Source organism: Dendrobates tinctorius, unplaced genomic scaffold, assembly GCF_039654945.1.
Source record: "Dendrobates tinctorius isolate UK_male_01 unplaced genomic scaffold, ASM3965494v1 ptg000063l, whole genome shotgun sequence".
Classification (NCBI taxonomy): Eukaryota; Metazoa; Chordata; class Amphibia; order Anura; family Dendrobatidae; genus Dendrobates; species Dendrobates tinctorius.
This window is the reverse complement of record NW_027361731.1, coordinates 3,975,632-3,992,237: the sequence shown is the minus strand read 5'-3', so window position 1 is coordinate 3,992,237 and position 16,606 is coordinate 3,975,632. Positions and strand designations below refer to the sequence as shown.

Below are 16,606 nucleotides of genomic sequence, written 5' to 3'. Positions count from 1 at the left end.
ACGGATTAATTTGTGAAGCACCAAGGGGTTCAAAGTGATCACTATGCATCTAGATAAGTTCCTTGGGGGGTCTAGCTTCCAAAATGGGGTTACTTGTTGGGGAGCTCCAATGTTTAGGCGCACAGGGGCTCTCCAAACGCGACATGGCAAGCGCTAAATATTCCAGCATATTTTCCATTCAAAAAGTCAAATGTGCTCCTTCCCTTCTGAGCCCTGCCGTGCGCCCAAACAGTGGTTTATGACCACATATGAGGTATCGGTGTACTCAGGAGAAATTGCCCAACAAATTTTAGGATCCATTTTATCCTGTTGCCCATGTGAAAATGATAAAAATGATGCTAAAAAAAATTTGTGTTGGAAAAATTAAAATGTCCATATTTTCCTTCCACGTTACTTTAGTTCCTGTGAAGCACCTGAAGGGTTAATAATCTTCTAGAATGTAGTTTTGAGTAGCTTGAGGGGTGCAGTTTTTAGAATGGTGTCACTTTTGGGTATTTTCTGCCATATAGACCCCTCAAAGTGACTTCAAATGTGAGGTGGTCCCTAAAAAAAAAAATTGTTTTGTAAATTTTGTTGTAAAAATGAGAAATCGCTGGTCAAATTTTAACCCTTATAACTTCCTAACAAAAAAAAAATTTGTTTCCAAAATTGTGCTGATGTAAAGTAGACGTGTAGGAAATCTTATTTAGTAACTATTTTGTGTCACATGCCTCTCTGGTTTAACAGAATAACAATTCAAAATTTGAAAATTGCGAAATGTTCAAAATTTTTGCCAAATTTCTGATTTTTTCACAAATAAATGCAAAAATTATCGACCTAAATTTACCACTAACATGAAGCCCAATATGTCACGAAAAAACAGTCTCAGAATCGCTGGGATGCGTTGACGCGTTCCTGAGTTATTACCTCATAAAGGGACACTGGTCAGAATTGCAAAAAATGGCCAGGTCATTAAGGTCAAAATAGGCTGGGTCATGTAGGGGTTAACATAGTATTCCTGAATTTAATAAACCAATATTAACCCTCCCAAAGACCAATGTCGCCTCTCCAACAACACGACAGGAGTGGTACTGTGCAGTGTATATATACAGGACAGGAGTGGTACTGTGCAGTGTATATATACAGGACAGGAAAAGTGGTACTGAGCAGTGTATATATACCGTACAGGAGGAGTGGTACTGTGCATTGTGTATGCAGGACAGTAAAAGTGATAATGAGCAGCAGGACTGCCACTAGGAATTTCAGTGCTACATACTGGCAACATTTTCAGGCCTCCTTGAGACTACACCCCGCCTCCACCCCAGCTCCGCCTCCAGTCTTCGAACCTTCCACAGTCCCACCGCTCACTCTTGGAAAAATTCAACTTCACCACATCCTCATCAATCAGATATTAACAGTTCCCATCACCAGACCACATACATAGCCAGCAGCTTTTGTTCTGGCCAAAAGACTTTTTAAGCCGCCACCATGACTCGGTAGACTTTTTTGGCTGACCCTATTCTACTCTAACCTATTAAATATAAATATATTTTTATGTATTTTTCTAAAGGGAATGAGTCATATACATTTTTTTAAATGATCATTAATAAAGCATACAAGGGACAAATACCATCACACCATGACCAGACCACATATTACCACCACATAGTGACTGAATACTACAAAACTGAACATTAATAATAAAAAAAAAACAATACTTAGTGACATTATACACAGGAACTCTGTACATAGTATACAGTATCAGTGTACACGTAATACCGTGATCACTGGTGACATTATAAACAGGAGCTCTATATACAGTGTATAGTGTCAGTGTACAGGTAACACACTGACTCACCAGTGATGTCTCTAGCTGAAGTCCTTTATGTTTGCTTTTCTTTTTCATGCAGTGCAGACCGCCATCACATCTTCCAGCCAGGACTCATCTCTGCTTAAAATAACACAGTTACCTACAGCACGGCTTCCAGAGCACATTCCCCTCTTTTTTCCTTTCTTCTACACTACACATCTGAATACAGATATGCACCCACCATTAATATATAATTGGTTATTATGCAACCCACCATTCCAAATATAAATTATAATATGTCACTGAGCCCCTTCTAGCTATGCATAGCCACTTTCCCAACCTAATAAATATATAAATTAATTAGCACCTGCACTCTTTCCGCCAATTCATTATCAGTCACTGCATACTCAACGCCCCTCACTATGTACCTCCCGCTCCCCCGACTCATTATATTTATGTGCCCCTTCCCCCAATTCATTGTCATATCTTCTCACTCCCACCCTCTATTCATTATCAACAGCTCTACCCCCACATTCAATACATCATTTACTCCCCCACCCTCAAAATTCATTATTTGCTCTCTCTCCAGATCATCATTTGCTATCCCCACCCCCCACCTTCAATTCAATTGCTGTCCCTCTTAACACTCTCTCAATTCATCATTTGCAGTCCCTCTCCCCCCACTTCATCCTGTGCAGTCCCCTTTACCCTCATGTCATGCTTTGCAGTTTCTTTTAACCCCCACTTCATGTGTAGTCCCTCTTTAACCCCCCTCTCCACATCACCATGTGTAGTCCCCCTTTAACCCCCTCCCCACATCATCATGTGCAGTCCCCCTTTACCCCCCCTCCCCACATCATGTTCACACTGCACCCAGGGTTGGAACCACAGGTGGCATCATCCATCACTTATCTCTGTCCCTGCATCTAGGAAAGTTTTCCTAAACTTTCTGGGAGTGCAGTAGGCGGGAGCAGACTCACCTAGTGCTGGCTGCTGACATTGGCCGGGCTGGCAGGACTCCCTCACAGCACAGTGATGTGCAGTGTGAGCAGCACAAGTCACAGCAGCAGCAGGAGCTCCGCTGCCAGCCAGCATCTGCCCGCCTGGGCAGATTAACAATCCAGGCCTGCTGACTTTTCAGTTTGTATTAAAACTAATTTCAAGGAGGATTGTGATAAACTACAGGACAAACATTACACCTGTGCCATGATATATCTCTAAGCTGTATGTGGCTGATGACTGTAATATACATTTATTCACCCCTGCAGGAGATGTGTTGGCATGGCTCCAGCCCTGGTTTCATGGATTCACTCCATGTCATAAATTATATTGTTTTCGATCCTAAGAAATTCAGATTACAGCACAATCTCTCCTGAAATGGGGAGCAATGTTATTCTCTCTAATCTTCTGGTCAGGACTCATAGTAGCTCCAATGGTCCACCATTAACCCCTTCACTACCAAGGGTGGTTTGCACGTTAACTCCCGGGCCAATTTTTACAATTCTGACCACTGTCCCTTTATGAGGTTATAACTCTGAAACGCTTCCATGGATCCCGGTGATTCTGACATTGTTTTCTCGTGACATATTGTACTTCATGTTAGTGGTAAAATTTCATTCAAATAACTTGCGTTTATTTGTGAAAAAAATGGAAATTTGGCGAAAATTTTTAAAATTTTGCAATTTTCCAACTTTTAATTTTTATGCCCTTAAATCACAGAGATACGGCACACAAAAAACTTAATAAGTAACATTTCCCACATGTTTACTTTACATCAGCACAATTTTGGAACCAAATTTTTTTTTTTGTTAGGAAGTTATAAGGGATAAAATTTGACCAACGATTTCTCATTTTTGCAACACCATTTTATTTTTACGGACCACATCACATTTGAAGCCACTTTGAGGGGTCTATATGATAGAAAATACCCAAAAGTGACACCATTCTAAAAACTGCACCCCTTAAGGTGCTCAAAACCACATTCAAGAAGTTTATTAACCCTTCAGGTGCATCACAAGAATTTTTTTGAATATTTAAAAAAAAAATGAACATTTAACTTTTTTTCACAAAAAAAATACTTCAGGTTCAATTTTTTTTATTTTACCAAGGGTAACAGGAGAAATTGGACTGCAAAAGTTATTGTGCAATTTGTCCTGAGTACGCTGATGCCTGATATGTGGGGGGGTGACCACTGTTTCGGCGCATGGCAGAGCTCAGAAGGGAAGGAGCAAGGTTTGACTTTTTGAATGCAAAATTGTCTGGAATTCAGATCGGACGCCATGTCACGTTTGGAGAGCCCCTGATGTACCTAAACAGTGGAAACCCCCCACAAGTGCCCCATTTTGGAAACTAGACCCCCCAAGGAACTTATCTAGATGTGTGGTGAGAACTTTGAACCCACAAGGGCTTCACAGAAGCTTATAATGCCCGGGCATGAAAATAAAAAAATCGTATTTTTTCCACAAACATGATCATTTAGTCCCCAATTTTTTTATTTTACCAAGGGTAGCAGGAGAAATTGAACCCCAAAAGTTGTCCAATTTGTCCTGAGTACGCTGATACCCCATATGTGGGAGAAAACTACTGTATGGGCACACGTCGGGGCTCAGGAGGGAAGTAGTGACGTTTTGGAATGCAGACTTTGATGGAATGGTCTGTGGGTGTCACGTTGCCTTTGGAGAGCCCCTAATGTACCTAAACAGTGGAAACCCCCCACAAATGACCCCATTTTGGAAACTAGACCCCCTAAGGAACTTAGCTAGATGTGGGGTGAGCACTTTGAACCCCCAAGGGCTTCACAGAAGTTTATAACGCCCGGGCGTGAAAATAAAAAAAATATTTTTTCCACAAAAATGATATTTTTGCCCCCAATTTTTTATTTTCCTAAGGGTAACAGGAGAAATTGGACCCCAAAAGTTGCACATTGCGCTGCTGTGGGGGCTCAGGGAAGCATGGAGGGAGCCCCCCTCCCTGCCGATACTTCCCTTTAACCCCCGGTACACCGCGATCGTGTTTGATCGCGGTGTGCAAGGGGTTAACGTGTCAGGGGCGGTCCGTGACTGCCCCTGACATATTGTGCTGGGTGTCAGCTGTGATAATCAGCTGATACCCGGCCGTGATCAGCGGCGCTCACCAAGTGGGCGCCGCTGATCGCTGTGACGTACTATCCCGTCCCTGGGAATTAAGTCCCAGGGCACATGGACGGGATAGTACGTCACATGGCAGTAAGGGGGTTAATGAGTGCATCTCCGGTTTACTGTTGGAGTTCTCCCCTCGTTCATACGTTGTTGAGGATGTAACATATTTCTTTATTCTATGTCTTTTTTTTTTTACCTGTTCATTCTGTTTGATAGTTTGATTGTGGTGGGATTGTCCTGCCTCACTTATGTGAGGACAGAATACAGAATCAGAAGACACAAGAGTAGTCAGTAAACGGGCCACGGTCACAACAGGAGACAAATACACAAGCCGATAGCTGAGCACAGAGGACTGAACCAGAGGAGAACAACGCTGTATCTGGCAGATTCCGGCCATATGCTTTGGGCTTTAGTAGGGTGTGGTACATTCCATTTGGCTGAAGTAGGAAGCAGATTACTCCAGCTGGACCCCAGGAACAGATCCCAGATGAGATTGGACACACCATATGCAGGAGCCCTAATATAACTAAATGACAGAAAACCAGAATAGTCGAAATCCCCATAAAGTGATTCCATTTTATAAATTAATTCACTCAGGGTTATAATCTATAGGAGGACTGAATATTTTGACTCCACAGCCACTTTCTGGAAATTAACACGCAGTGGATGTTGGAGAGTGAAAATTACACATTTGCCATTTTATCACCCAACACATAGTGCCCAGATTGTGCTCCAGGAGACACACACCATAAATTAAGTGGGTTCATCTCACTATAATATTGCTAAATACAGGGATCCTAAATGTTGTGTGAGCACACTGCAAGGCTCAGAAGTGAGAGCGGATTTTGCTGGATCGGTTTATAGAAACCTTGTTGCTTTTTAACAGCCTTTCAGCCACTAATAGTGTGGGAACCTCTGTTTTTCCATTGACAGATGATGGACCTGAGTGGGGACTTGTTTTTTGTGAGATGAGAATTGGTATTATTTTTGCCTACATAACATTGATTGGTTTCTTTTTATTTGATATTTGGGAGGCAGAATGAACAAACAGTTGAACTCGGACTCAAATAGGCTTTATTGGCAGGACCAAAATACATTTAGTGTTGCCAAAGCAAGGAAAGTAAATGTGACAGGGGAGTGGATCGGGATCACCACACACTACTGGTTCATCCAGCAAGGTTTTCTATTAGACTGTGAACTGTCATTGTCTTGGTAAATAAAGTTTTTTTACAGAGCTTCCCATTTTTATGAACAGTTTAAGTAGAAATATTCAAAAATATAAAACTCAAGGATATTTTATTAAAAAATAATTGTTATTTATCTTAGCAGATGACTGTACCAGGAGAACAGAAGGACAGCTGACATCTTCAAATTTTAAATGTGATGATCTTGAGATCCTACAAGATACAACTGGAGTGATTGCTGTTACTCCAGATATACCATCATCCATTCACAGCAAAGATCTGTCATCTGATCCTATGGAACAGGTCCCATCTTCTGACTCATTACTGACTACTAAGGAAAATCAAAGTCACAAAAGAGGCATTAAAAAACAAACTGCTCCTAAAGCAAAGAAGTCATTTTCATGTTCAGAATGTGGAAAATGTTTTAACCAGAAAGCACATCTTGTTATTCACCAGAGAACTCACACAGGAGAGAAGCCTTTTTCATGTTCAGAATGTGGGAAATATTTTAGCAATCAATCAGATTGTGTTAAGCACCAGAGAGCTCACACAGGGGAGAAGCCTTTTTCTTGTTCAGAATGTGAAAAATGTTTTAACCATAAACAGAATCTTGTTACACACCAAATAACTCACACAGGAGTGAAGCCTTTTTCCTGTTCAGAATGTGGGAAATGTTTTAACCAGAAAGCACATCTTGTTATTCACCAGAGAACTCACACAGGGGAGAAGCCATTTTCCTGTTCAGAATGTGGGAAATGTTTTCAACAGAAATCACATCTTGTTAGTCACCAGAGAACTCACACAGGAGAGAAGCCTTTTTCCTGTTCAGAATGTGGGAAATATTTTAACAAGAAAGGGAATCTTGTTACACACCAAATGACTCACACAGGAGAGAAGCCTTTTTCCTGTTCAGAATGTGGGAAATATTTTGCACATATATCAAGTTTTGTTACCCACCAGAGAAATCACACAGGGGAGAAACTTTTTTCTTGTTCAGAATGTGGGAAATATTTTAACAAGAAAGGGAATCTTGTTACACACCAAATGACTCACACAGGAGAGAAGCCTTTTTCCTGTTCAGAATGTGGGAAATGTTTTAGCAATAAATCAGTTTGTGTTAACCACCAGAGAACTCACACAGGAGAGAAGCCTTTTTCCTGTTCAGAATGTGGGAAATGTTTTAGCTATAAATCAGATTGTGTTAACCACCAGAGAATCCACACAGAGGAGAAGCCTTTTTCTTGTTCAGAATGTGGGAAATGTTTTAACAGTAAATCAGCACTTGTTATTCACCAGAGAAATCACACAGGCGAGAAGCCTTTTTCATGTTCAGAATGTGAGAAATGTTTTAACCAGAAATCAGCGCTTGTTATTCACCAGAGAAATCACACAGGGGAGAAGCCTTTTTCCTGTTCAGAATGTGGGAAATGTTTTAGCAGTGGATCAGATTATATTAAGCACCAGAGAACTCACAAAGAGGAGAAGCCTTTTTCATGTTCAGAATGTGAGAAATGTTTTAAATGGAAATCAGCGCTTGTTGTTCACCAGAGAACTCACACAGGGGAGAAACCTTTTTCCTGCTCAGAATGTGGGAAATGTTTTACCCGGAAAGTGCTTCTTGTTAAACATCAGAGCAGTCACACAGAGAAGCCTTTTTCATTTTCTTAATGTGGGAAATATTTTACTTGGAAATCAACTGTTAATAAACATCAGATAAGTTACACAGGGGAGAAGCCTTTTTTAATGATGGAATAGTTTTAACCAAAATTGGATCTTCTTAAAAGGATTGTCTCTTGTCATTCCTCATGGTTGCTGACAAAAGGATAAAACTAAACTTTATTAATACCAAATGTAAAACTATATCCAAAATTCACCCCCTGAAGGTTAGTCAGAAGGTGACTAATAGAAAAAACATATACCCCACATTTCAGTTTGTAGGGTGAGGTGACGGATACACACTGACTCTCCAAGCCTCTCATTTCTACGGGTTTCATCATCCTCACCAAAGATGACTCATCAGGAGACTATTTAATATTATGTAAGCTGGTAATATTGACTTTTATTTTGTGCTTATCCTTGATCACTAGTGATGTTTGATGATTATGCATTGTATTATGGAGCCAGTTTGTTGAGTTCAAAAGCAGAGAGGGAAAAGCTATGCAAATAGTGTAAATAATCAAGTAATGCTACTTGATCTCATCTCCATTCTTACCCTTTATGTAAATACTGAATGGGGGACACTTGTTAAGTCTAAAAATAGGTTACATGCCTCTGTATAAAGAGACAGAGAGAGAAACAGCCAGAGAGATTCTGCCAAGACATCCGTACATCCAAAGGACCAGAGACAGGACTGCAGCCATTTTACATCATGGCTCCATCATGAAGGTCACAGATCTATCATTCTAAAGGAAACAACCTAGAGGTTTTCAATCTCGGTTGGAAGAATACAGATCTGCTCCATTGACCATCGTTGAACCATGGATACATTTGGAGAAGGCAGGTTTTGATCCTCGGATCAACTGGTCTTGTACCTTGTATGGACTCAATGGGTTGTCATCTTCCTACGCTTGTCATTTCCTCCTCTCTATGTGTGCTACAGGTGGGGTAACGACCCTGGGAGCTCTGAAGTCATAGCTGCTGTTATCCCGGTGAGTCCGCGGAAGGGTGAGACTCTGTAATGTGCACCATCTTGGGTATTTTGCTGGGACTGTTCTATGTGTTATCTGCCTGTTTGGTGGTTCAATAAAGCATTGACATAGTTTTACCCTCACCCTGTGTTGTCTGAGTGGCGTTTTGCCCACATTAAAAGGAGAGTGGGAGTTCGGCAGGAAGATCCTTGGTCCATGCAGTTTCGGCTAGTGGCCGGGTCTTCGCAGGCATGCTTCAATGGTCTCCATGGAGACTAGAAGCTGCCATAACTTGATCAGCTCTGCTACATAGAGGCGATGATTTGATCACCTTTATGTAGCAGAGTTGCTCACTGCTGACCACCGGGCAGGGCTCATAGGATCTGGCAGTGACAACCGTAGATGTCTGCTTGAGACCTCTGTTTGTCATGCCAATCCACTGTTGACCCGTGATCACGTGACAGGGTCACCGATGGGCGGGGTTTCCTGTCCATCATGTGCTGGAAAAGATGTGGGATCAGCGCCGGAACACACATCAAAGGGAGGGAGTCCAACGTAAGCATATATTTACACCCTATGTCGGAAAGGGGTTAAAGGGGATTGTTTTTACAGAAACAGAAGTGGTAATTAATGTTTAAATACAAATAATTACAAATAAACAGCTTATAATGTGAAATATAGTTAAGACAAGAAAATATAATGTGTGTAAACCATGTGTAGATATAAAAATTCAGGCAAATGTCAAATGTGGCTCCATCTAGTGGCTATGTGCAGAAGTGCCATCATAGAGTAAAATGTATCCTAAGACAGTGTCACTATCAAGGTAGAAAAGAGATTAAGTGCACCGTATTTATTGAGTACTAGCTGAAGAGCCCGGCGTCGCCTGGGCATAGTAACCAACTGTGGATAGTTATAACAAATTATAATGATTATATTGCTCATAAAAACCGTGCATCTAATCCTATCCTGTGTGATACTGACTGCTGAGCTGTGCATCTAATCCTATCCTGTGTGATACTGACTGCTGAGCCGTGTAACTAATCCTCTCCTGTGTGATACTGTCTGCTGAGCCGTGTATCTAATCCTATCCTGTGTGATACTGACTGCTGAGCTGTGTGTCTAATCCTCTTCTATGTGATACTGACTGCTGAGCTGTGTATCTAATCCTATCCTGTGTGATACTGACTGCTGAGCTTTGTGTCTAATCCTCTTCTATGTGATACTGACTGCTGAGCCGTGTATCTAATCCTATCCTGTGTGATACTGACTGCTGAGCTTTGTGTCTAATCCTCTTCTGTGTGATACTGACTGCTGAGCTGTGTGTCTAATCCTATCCTGTGTGATACTGTGCTGAGCTGTGTATCTAATCCTCTCCTGTGTGATACTGACTGCTGAGCTGTGTATCTAATCCTATCCTGTGTGAGATACTGACTGCTGAGCCGTGTATCTAATCCTATCCTGTGTGATACTGTGTGCTGAGCTGTGTGTGTAATCCTCTCCTGTGTGATACTGACTGCTGAGCCGTGTGTCTAATCCTATCCTGTGTGATACTGACTGCTGAGCTGTGTGTCTAATCCTATCCTGTGTGATACTGCCTGCTGAGCCGTGTATCTAATCCTATCCTGTGTGATACTGACTGCTGAGCTGTGTGTCTAATCCTCTTCTGTGTGATACTGACTGCTGAGCTGTGTGTCTAATCCTATCCTGTGTGATACTGAGCTGAGCTGTGTATCTAATCCTCTCCTGTGTGATACTGACTGCTGAGCTGTGTATCTAATCCTATCCTGTGTGAGATACTGACTGCTGAGCTGTGTATCTAATCCTATCCTGTGAGATACTGGGCTCCCCCTACAGTCTGTGTCAGAGGGTGGTCTGTGTTGGCACAGTAATAAATTGTGTTATTTCCAGCTTTACAGAAGGACGATAACACCATAGAAATGACAAGAATAATAGGCCTCAGTTACCACAACTGTCCACAAAGAAAACTGTTGCTGATAGCAACCAATCCCAATCACAGCTCATTTTTCATCTTTTAAACAGCTCTGGGACAGCATGGCGAGTTTTGAGTGGCGACTTTTGTGTTTCGACTTTTATGTGGCGAGGTTGGTGTATGTGTGGTGGAATGTGTGCTGAGGGTGATATATGTGTTGAAGCACGTGGTAGTGTGTGGCGCATTTTGTGTGTGTGTTCATATCCCCGTGTGTGGTAAGTATCCCATGTCAGGGCCCCACCTTAGCAACCAACTGTACGGTATATACTCTTTGGCGCCATCGCTCTCATTCTTTAAGTCCCCCTTGTTCACATCTGGCAGCTGTCAATTTGCCTCCAACACTTTTCCTTTCACTTTTTCCCCATTATGTAGATAGGGGCAAAATTGTTTGGTGAATTGGAACGCGGGGGGTTAAAATTTTGTCTCACAACATAACCTATGACGCTCTCAGCCAGACGTGGCTGTAGCTGCGCCGATGCAGATGCCAATCCCGGACATACACACATATATACATACACACACACACCCACATTGAGCTTTATATAATAGATAAGATAAGTACATAGATATATATATATATATATACGGATTGTAGATATATCACTTGATATCAGATTATAAGGTGAATAGATACTGTGCACTTAGAAATGAGTAGCTTATATAATGAGAGGACACAGAGCAAAGGGTATAAATAGTAAGAAAATAAAGAGCTAACAGCGCATTACATTCCTGGAAAACAAATGGGAGATATAAAGTGCAGCAAGTGCCATATGGAATATTCCAGGAATATATTACAGCCCATATAGTTTAACCCCTTTCTGCCATCTGACGTACTATCCCGTCCATGTGCCCTGAGACTTAATTCCCAAGGACGGGATAGTATGTCATAGCTGATCAGCGGCATTCGGAGGGGGAGCGCCGCTGATCGGGGCCGGGTGTCAGCTGATTATCACAGCTGACACCCGGCATTATGTGCCAGGATTGATCATGCATCGTTCCCCGGCACACTAATTCCTGGCGCACTGCGATCAAACATGATCACAGTGTATCGGGGGCATAGGGAAGAATCGTGCAGGGAAAGGGCTCCCTGCGTGCTTCCCTAAGAGCCCCGGAGCAGCACGATGTGCTCGCGCTGCTCCGAATGTTTCCTCCCTGCAGGACCCCGGATCCAATATGGCTGCTAGGGCCCTCGGGGTCCTGCAGGGAGGCGGCTTTCTCAGTGCCTCAGCGATCTGACCCTAAACAGTGATGTCCCACATTGGGACAAAGTAATAAAGTGTAAAAAAAAAAAAAATCATATGTACAAATTTATAAAAAAATTCCCTAAATAAATAAAAAAAAAATACCCAATAAATTCTTGTTTTTTTTTCAACAAAAAAAATAAAAATACACATATTTAGTATTACCGTGTCCGTAACGGACCGCCCTATAAAACTGTCCCACTAGATAACCCCTTTAGTGAGCCCCTTCAAAAAAAACAAGGCAAAAAACAATGCTTTATCATCATACCGCAGCACAGAAAGTGCAATAAAACGCGATCAAAAAGATGGATATAAATAAACATAGTACCACTGAAAACGTCATCTTGTCCCGCAAAAAAAACAGCCGCCATACAGTGTCATCAGCAAAAAAATAAAGTTATAGCTCGCAGAATAAAGCGATGCGAAAATTTTTTATATAAAATTGTTTTTATTGTATAAAAGCGCCAAAGCATAAAAAAATTATATAAATGAGGTATCGCTGTAATCATACTGACCCGAAGAATAAAACTGCTTTATCAATTTTACCACATGCGGAACGGTGTAAACGTCCCCCCCCCCAAAAAAAAAGAATTTCATGAAATACTGGTTTTTGTTCACTCTGCGTCCAAAAAATCAGAATACAAAGTGATCAAAAAATGTCACGTGCCCGAAAATGGTACCAATAAAAACGTCAACTAGTTCTGCAAACAATAAGACCTCACATGACTCGGTGGGTCAAAATATGGAAAAATTATAGCTCTCAAAATGTGGTGATGCAAAAACTATTTTTGCAATAAAACCGTCTTTTAGCGTGTGACAGCTGCCAAATATAAAAATCCGCCATAAATAGTAAATCAAACCCCTTTTATCACCCCATTAGTTAGGGAAAAATAATAAATTTTAAAAAAGTATTTTATTTCCATTTTCTCATTAGGGTTAGGGCTGAGCTTAGGGTTAGGGGTGTGTTGGGGTTAGGGTTGGCATTAGAATTGGGCGGTTTCCACTGTTTAGGCACATCAGGGGCTCTCCAAACGCAACATGACACCTGCAGACTATTCCATCAAAGTCTGCACTCCAACACGTCACTACTTCCCTTCCGAGCCCCGACGTGTGCCCATACAGTAGTTTTCTCCCACATATGGGATATCAGCATACACAGGACAAATTGGACAACAACTTTTGGGGTCCAATTTCTCCTCTTACCCTTGGGAAAATAAAAAAATTGGGGGCTAAAAGATCATGTTTGTGGAAAAAATTATTTTTTTTATCTTCACGCCCGGGCGTTATAAACTTCTGTGAAGCACTTGGGGGTTCAAAGTGCTCACCACACATCTAGATAAGTTCCTTGGGGGGTCTAGTTTCCAAAATGGGATCATTTGTGGGGGTTTTCCACTGTTTTGGCACATTAGGGGCTTTCCAAACGCGACATGGCGTCCGATCTCAATTCCAGCCAAAAAAGTCAAATGGTGCTGCTTCCCTTCCGAGCTCTGCCATGCTCCCAAATAGTAGTTTACCTCCACATGTGGAGTATTACCGAACTCAGGACAAATTGCACAATAACTTTTGCAGTCCAATTTCTCCTGTTACCCTTGGTAAAATAAAAAAATTGGACCTGAAATAATTTTTTTTGTGAAAAAAAAGTTAAATGTTCATATTTTTTAAAACATTCAAAAAATTCCTGTGAAGCACCTGAAGGGTTAATAAACTTATTGAATCTGGTTTTGAGTACCTTGAGGGGTGCAGTTTTTAGAATGGTGTCACTTTTTCGGTATTTTCTATCATACAGACCCCTCAAAGTGACTTCAAATGTGATGTGGTCCCTAAAAATAAAATGGTGTTGTAAAAATGAGAAATCGCTGGTCAACTTTTAACCCTTAGAACTTCTTAACGAAAAAAAATTTTGGTTCCCAAATTGTGCTGATGTAAAGTAAACATGTGGGAAATGTTATTTATTAAGTTTTTTGTGTGCCGTATCTGTTATGATTGAGTCACCGTAGGAGGGAAAAACAGAAATGCTAGCTAAGTCCAGAAAACCAGAGAGGTTGGCAGCTATCGGATTGCAGACCCCTGAACCTATCAACACAACTAGCAGTAGCCGTGGGGGTTCCTACGATGCCCTAGACCCCTCGATCACAGCCGGAGAATTAAATAGCCTAAAGACAGAAAAGGAAATCTAAACTGCCCCAGAGCAGACCCCAAAGCAAAAGGCAGCCCCCCACATATAATGACGGTGAAGAAAGAACACAACACAGACAGAAAGATAGATAGACTGAGCAAAGACGGGGCCCAAGCTAACTAGATAGGAAAGGACAGGAAGGCTGCTGTCTGCAATCCGTGAAAAACCCTATGAAAATAAGAGCCAACAGACTGACAGTGAAAAAGGCCCTGAAGACACTAGGCTTCGAAAAGACTATGTCAGTACTCAGGAATATTCTGAAGACAGAGCAACAGGCAAAAGAAGAATCAGCTCACCCCAGCAGGGAATGGCAGAATCCAGAAAAGCAAGGCAAACAAAAACAAAACACAAATGCTAAAAGGCAAAGCAGAAAACTTAGCTTTAGAGGAGCAGGAATCAGACTGGTTTCCTAGAAGTCCACAGAGAAATCACCCGCAGGGCAGAAGGGCGTCGGCAGCCTTATATCCAGTCCGTGACTCCACTCAGCCAGTCATCATCATTAGACTCAGGTGCCCGATAATCAGGCTCATTACCTTCCTTTACCAGAATAGGGAGTTCACCAGACCTCAGTGACGAAGGGGAAAATGAACTCACAACAGTACCTCCCCCTTGAGGAGGGGTCACCGAACCCTCAACCACGCCACCAGGGTGATCAGGGTGAGCCCGATGAAAGGCACGCACCAATCTTTTGGCATGAATATCAGAGGCAGAGACCCAGGAATTATCCTCCTGACTATAACCCTTCCACTTAACCAAATACTGGAGTCTCCGTCTAGCCAGACGGGAATCCAGTATTTTCTCTACCTCATATTCCATGTTACCTTCAAGCAATACAGGGTCCGGAGGTGCCACCCCAGGAACAACTGGTTCAACAAACCTCTTCAACAAGGACTTATGGAACACATTATGGATTTTAAATGTGACAGGGAGAGCCAAACGAAAAGAGACTGGATTAATAATCTCCAAAATCTTGTAAGGTCCAATAAATCTAGGCTTAAACTTAGGAGAAGCCACCTTCATAGCAATATTTTTTGATCATAACCACACCATATCACCAATCTTAAACTGGGGACCAATGGTCCTATGTCGATTGGAAAACCGCTAGGCCTTTTCCTCGGAGAGAGATAACTTATCCACCACTTAGTCCCAGATTTGGTGTATTCTCTCCACCACAGTGTCAACACCTGGGCAGGCAGAAGGCTCCACCTGCCCTGAAGAAAATCGAGGATGAAACCCAAAGTTACAAAAAAAAGGTGACATCAAAGTGGCAGAACTAGCTCTATTATTTAAAGCAAATTCGGCCAAGGGCAAAAATGAAACCCAATCATCCTGATCAGCGGAAATAAAACATCTCAAATACGACTCCAAGGTCTGGTTTGTTCTCTCTGTCTGCCCATTGGTCTGAGGGTGAAAAGCAGAGGAGAAGGAAAACTGAAGGAGGGATAGCTAATACTAGAGAAGAGAGAGAGAGGATTCAAAAAGATTTAAATAAACTGGAGAAGTGGGCAGCAACTAACAGAATGGTTTTTAACAGGGAGAAATGCAAAGTACTACATCTGGGCAATAAAAATGAAAAAAGCAAATATAGAATGGGAGGAATAGGGCTAAGTGACAGCACATGTGAAAAAGACTTGGGTATACTAATAGATCACAGACTGAATATGAGTCAACAGTGTGATGCAGCAGCAAAAAAGGCAAATGCAATTCTAGGATGTATTAACAGAAGCATACAGTCTAGATCACGTGAAGTCATTATTTCCCTCTACTCCTCTTTGGTCAGACCTCATCTGGAATATTGTGTCCAGTTTTGGGCACCACATTTTAAAAAAGACATCAACAAACTGGAGCAAGTTCAGAAAAGAGCGACCAGAATGGTGACCGGTCTGCATACCCTGTCTTATGAGGAAAGGTTGCAGGATTTGGGAATGTTTAGTTTGCAAAAGAGAAGACTGAGAGGAGACTTAATAGCTGTCTACAAATATCTAAAGGGCTGTCACATTGTAGAAGGATCAACTTTATTCTCATTTGCACAAGGAAAGACTAGAAGCAATGGGATGAAACTGAATGGGAGGAGACACAGATTAGATATTAGAAAAAACTTTTTGACAGTTAGAGTGATCAATGAGTGGAACAGGCTGCCACGAGAAGTGGTGAGTTCTCCTTCAATGGAAGTCTTCAAACAGAGGCTGGACAGACATCTGACTGGGATGATTTAGCGAATCCTGCTTTGAGCAGGGGGTTGGACCAGATGGCCCAGGAGGTCCCTTCCAACTCTACGATTCTATGATTCTATGAATTCCCAGCTTGGAACAGAAAGTCCTCCAAAATCTAGACACAAACTGAACTCCTCTGTCAGATACAATGGTCTCAGGAATCCCGTGCAAGCGAACCACCTGTTGCAAAAACAGGGGCACCAACTCAGAGGAAGACGGCAACTTAGGGAGTGGTACAAGATGAACCAT

The 16,606-nt window shown here is 41.9% G+C and overlaps 1 protein-coding gene across 3 annotated transcripts in view; it reads left to right on the top strand.

Annotated features, from left to right (window-relative positions):
• Positions 1 to 8,880, top strand: part of LOC141094145 (uncharacterized) — a 217,938-nt gene extending 209,058 nt beyond the window's left edge. For 2 of the 3 annotated variants that reach the window (XM_073579889.1, XM_073579891.1), the window contains one exon: positions 6,253 to 8,880. In XM_073579889.1, the coding sequence (XP_073435990.1) occupies positions 6,253 to 7,778 (1,526 nt within the window). In that variant the 3' untranslated portion in view covers positions 7,779 to 8,880. The remainder of the gene's footprint in view (positions 1 to 6,252) is intronic. The other variant, XM_073579890.1, reaches the window with a different exon arrangement.
• Positions 8,881 to 16,606: the final 7,726 nt, after the last annotated feature.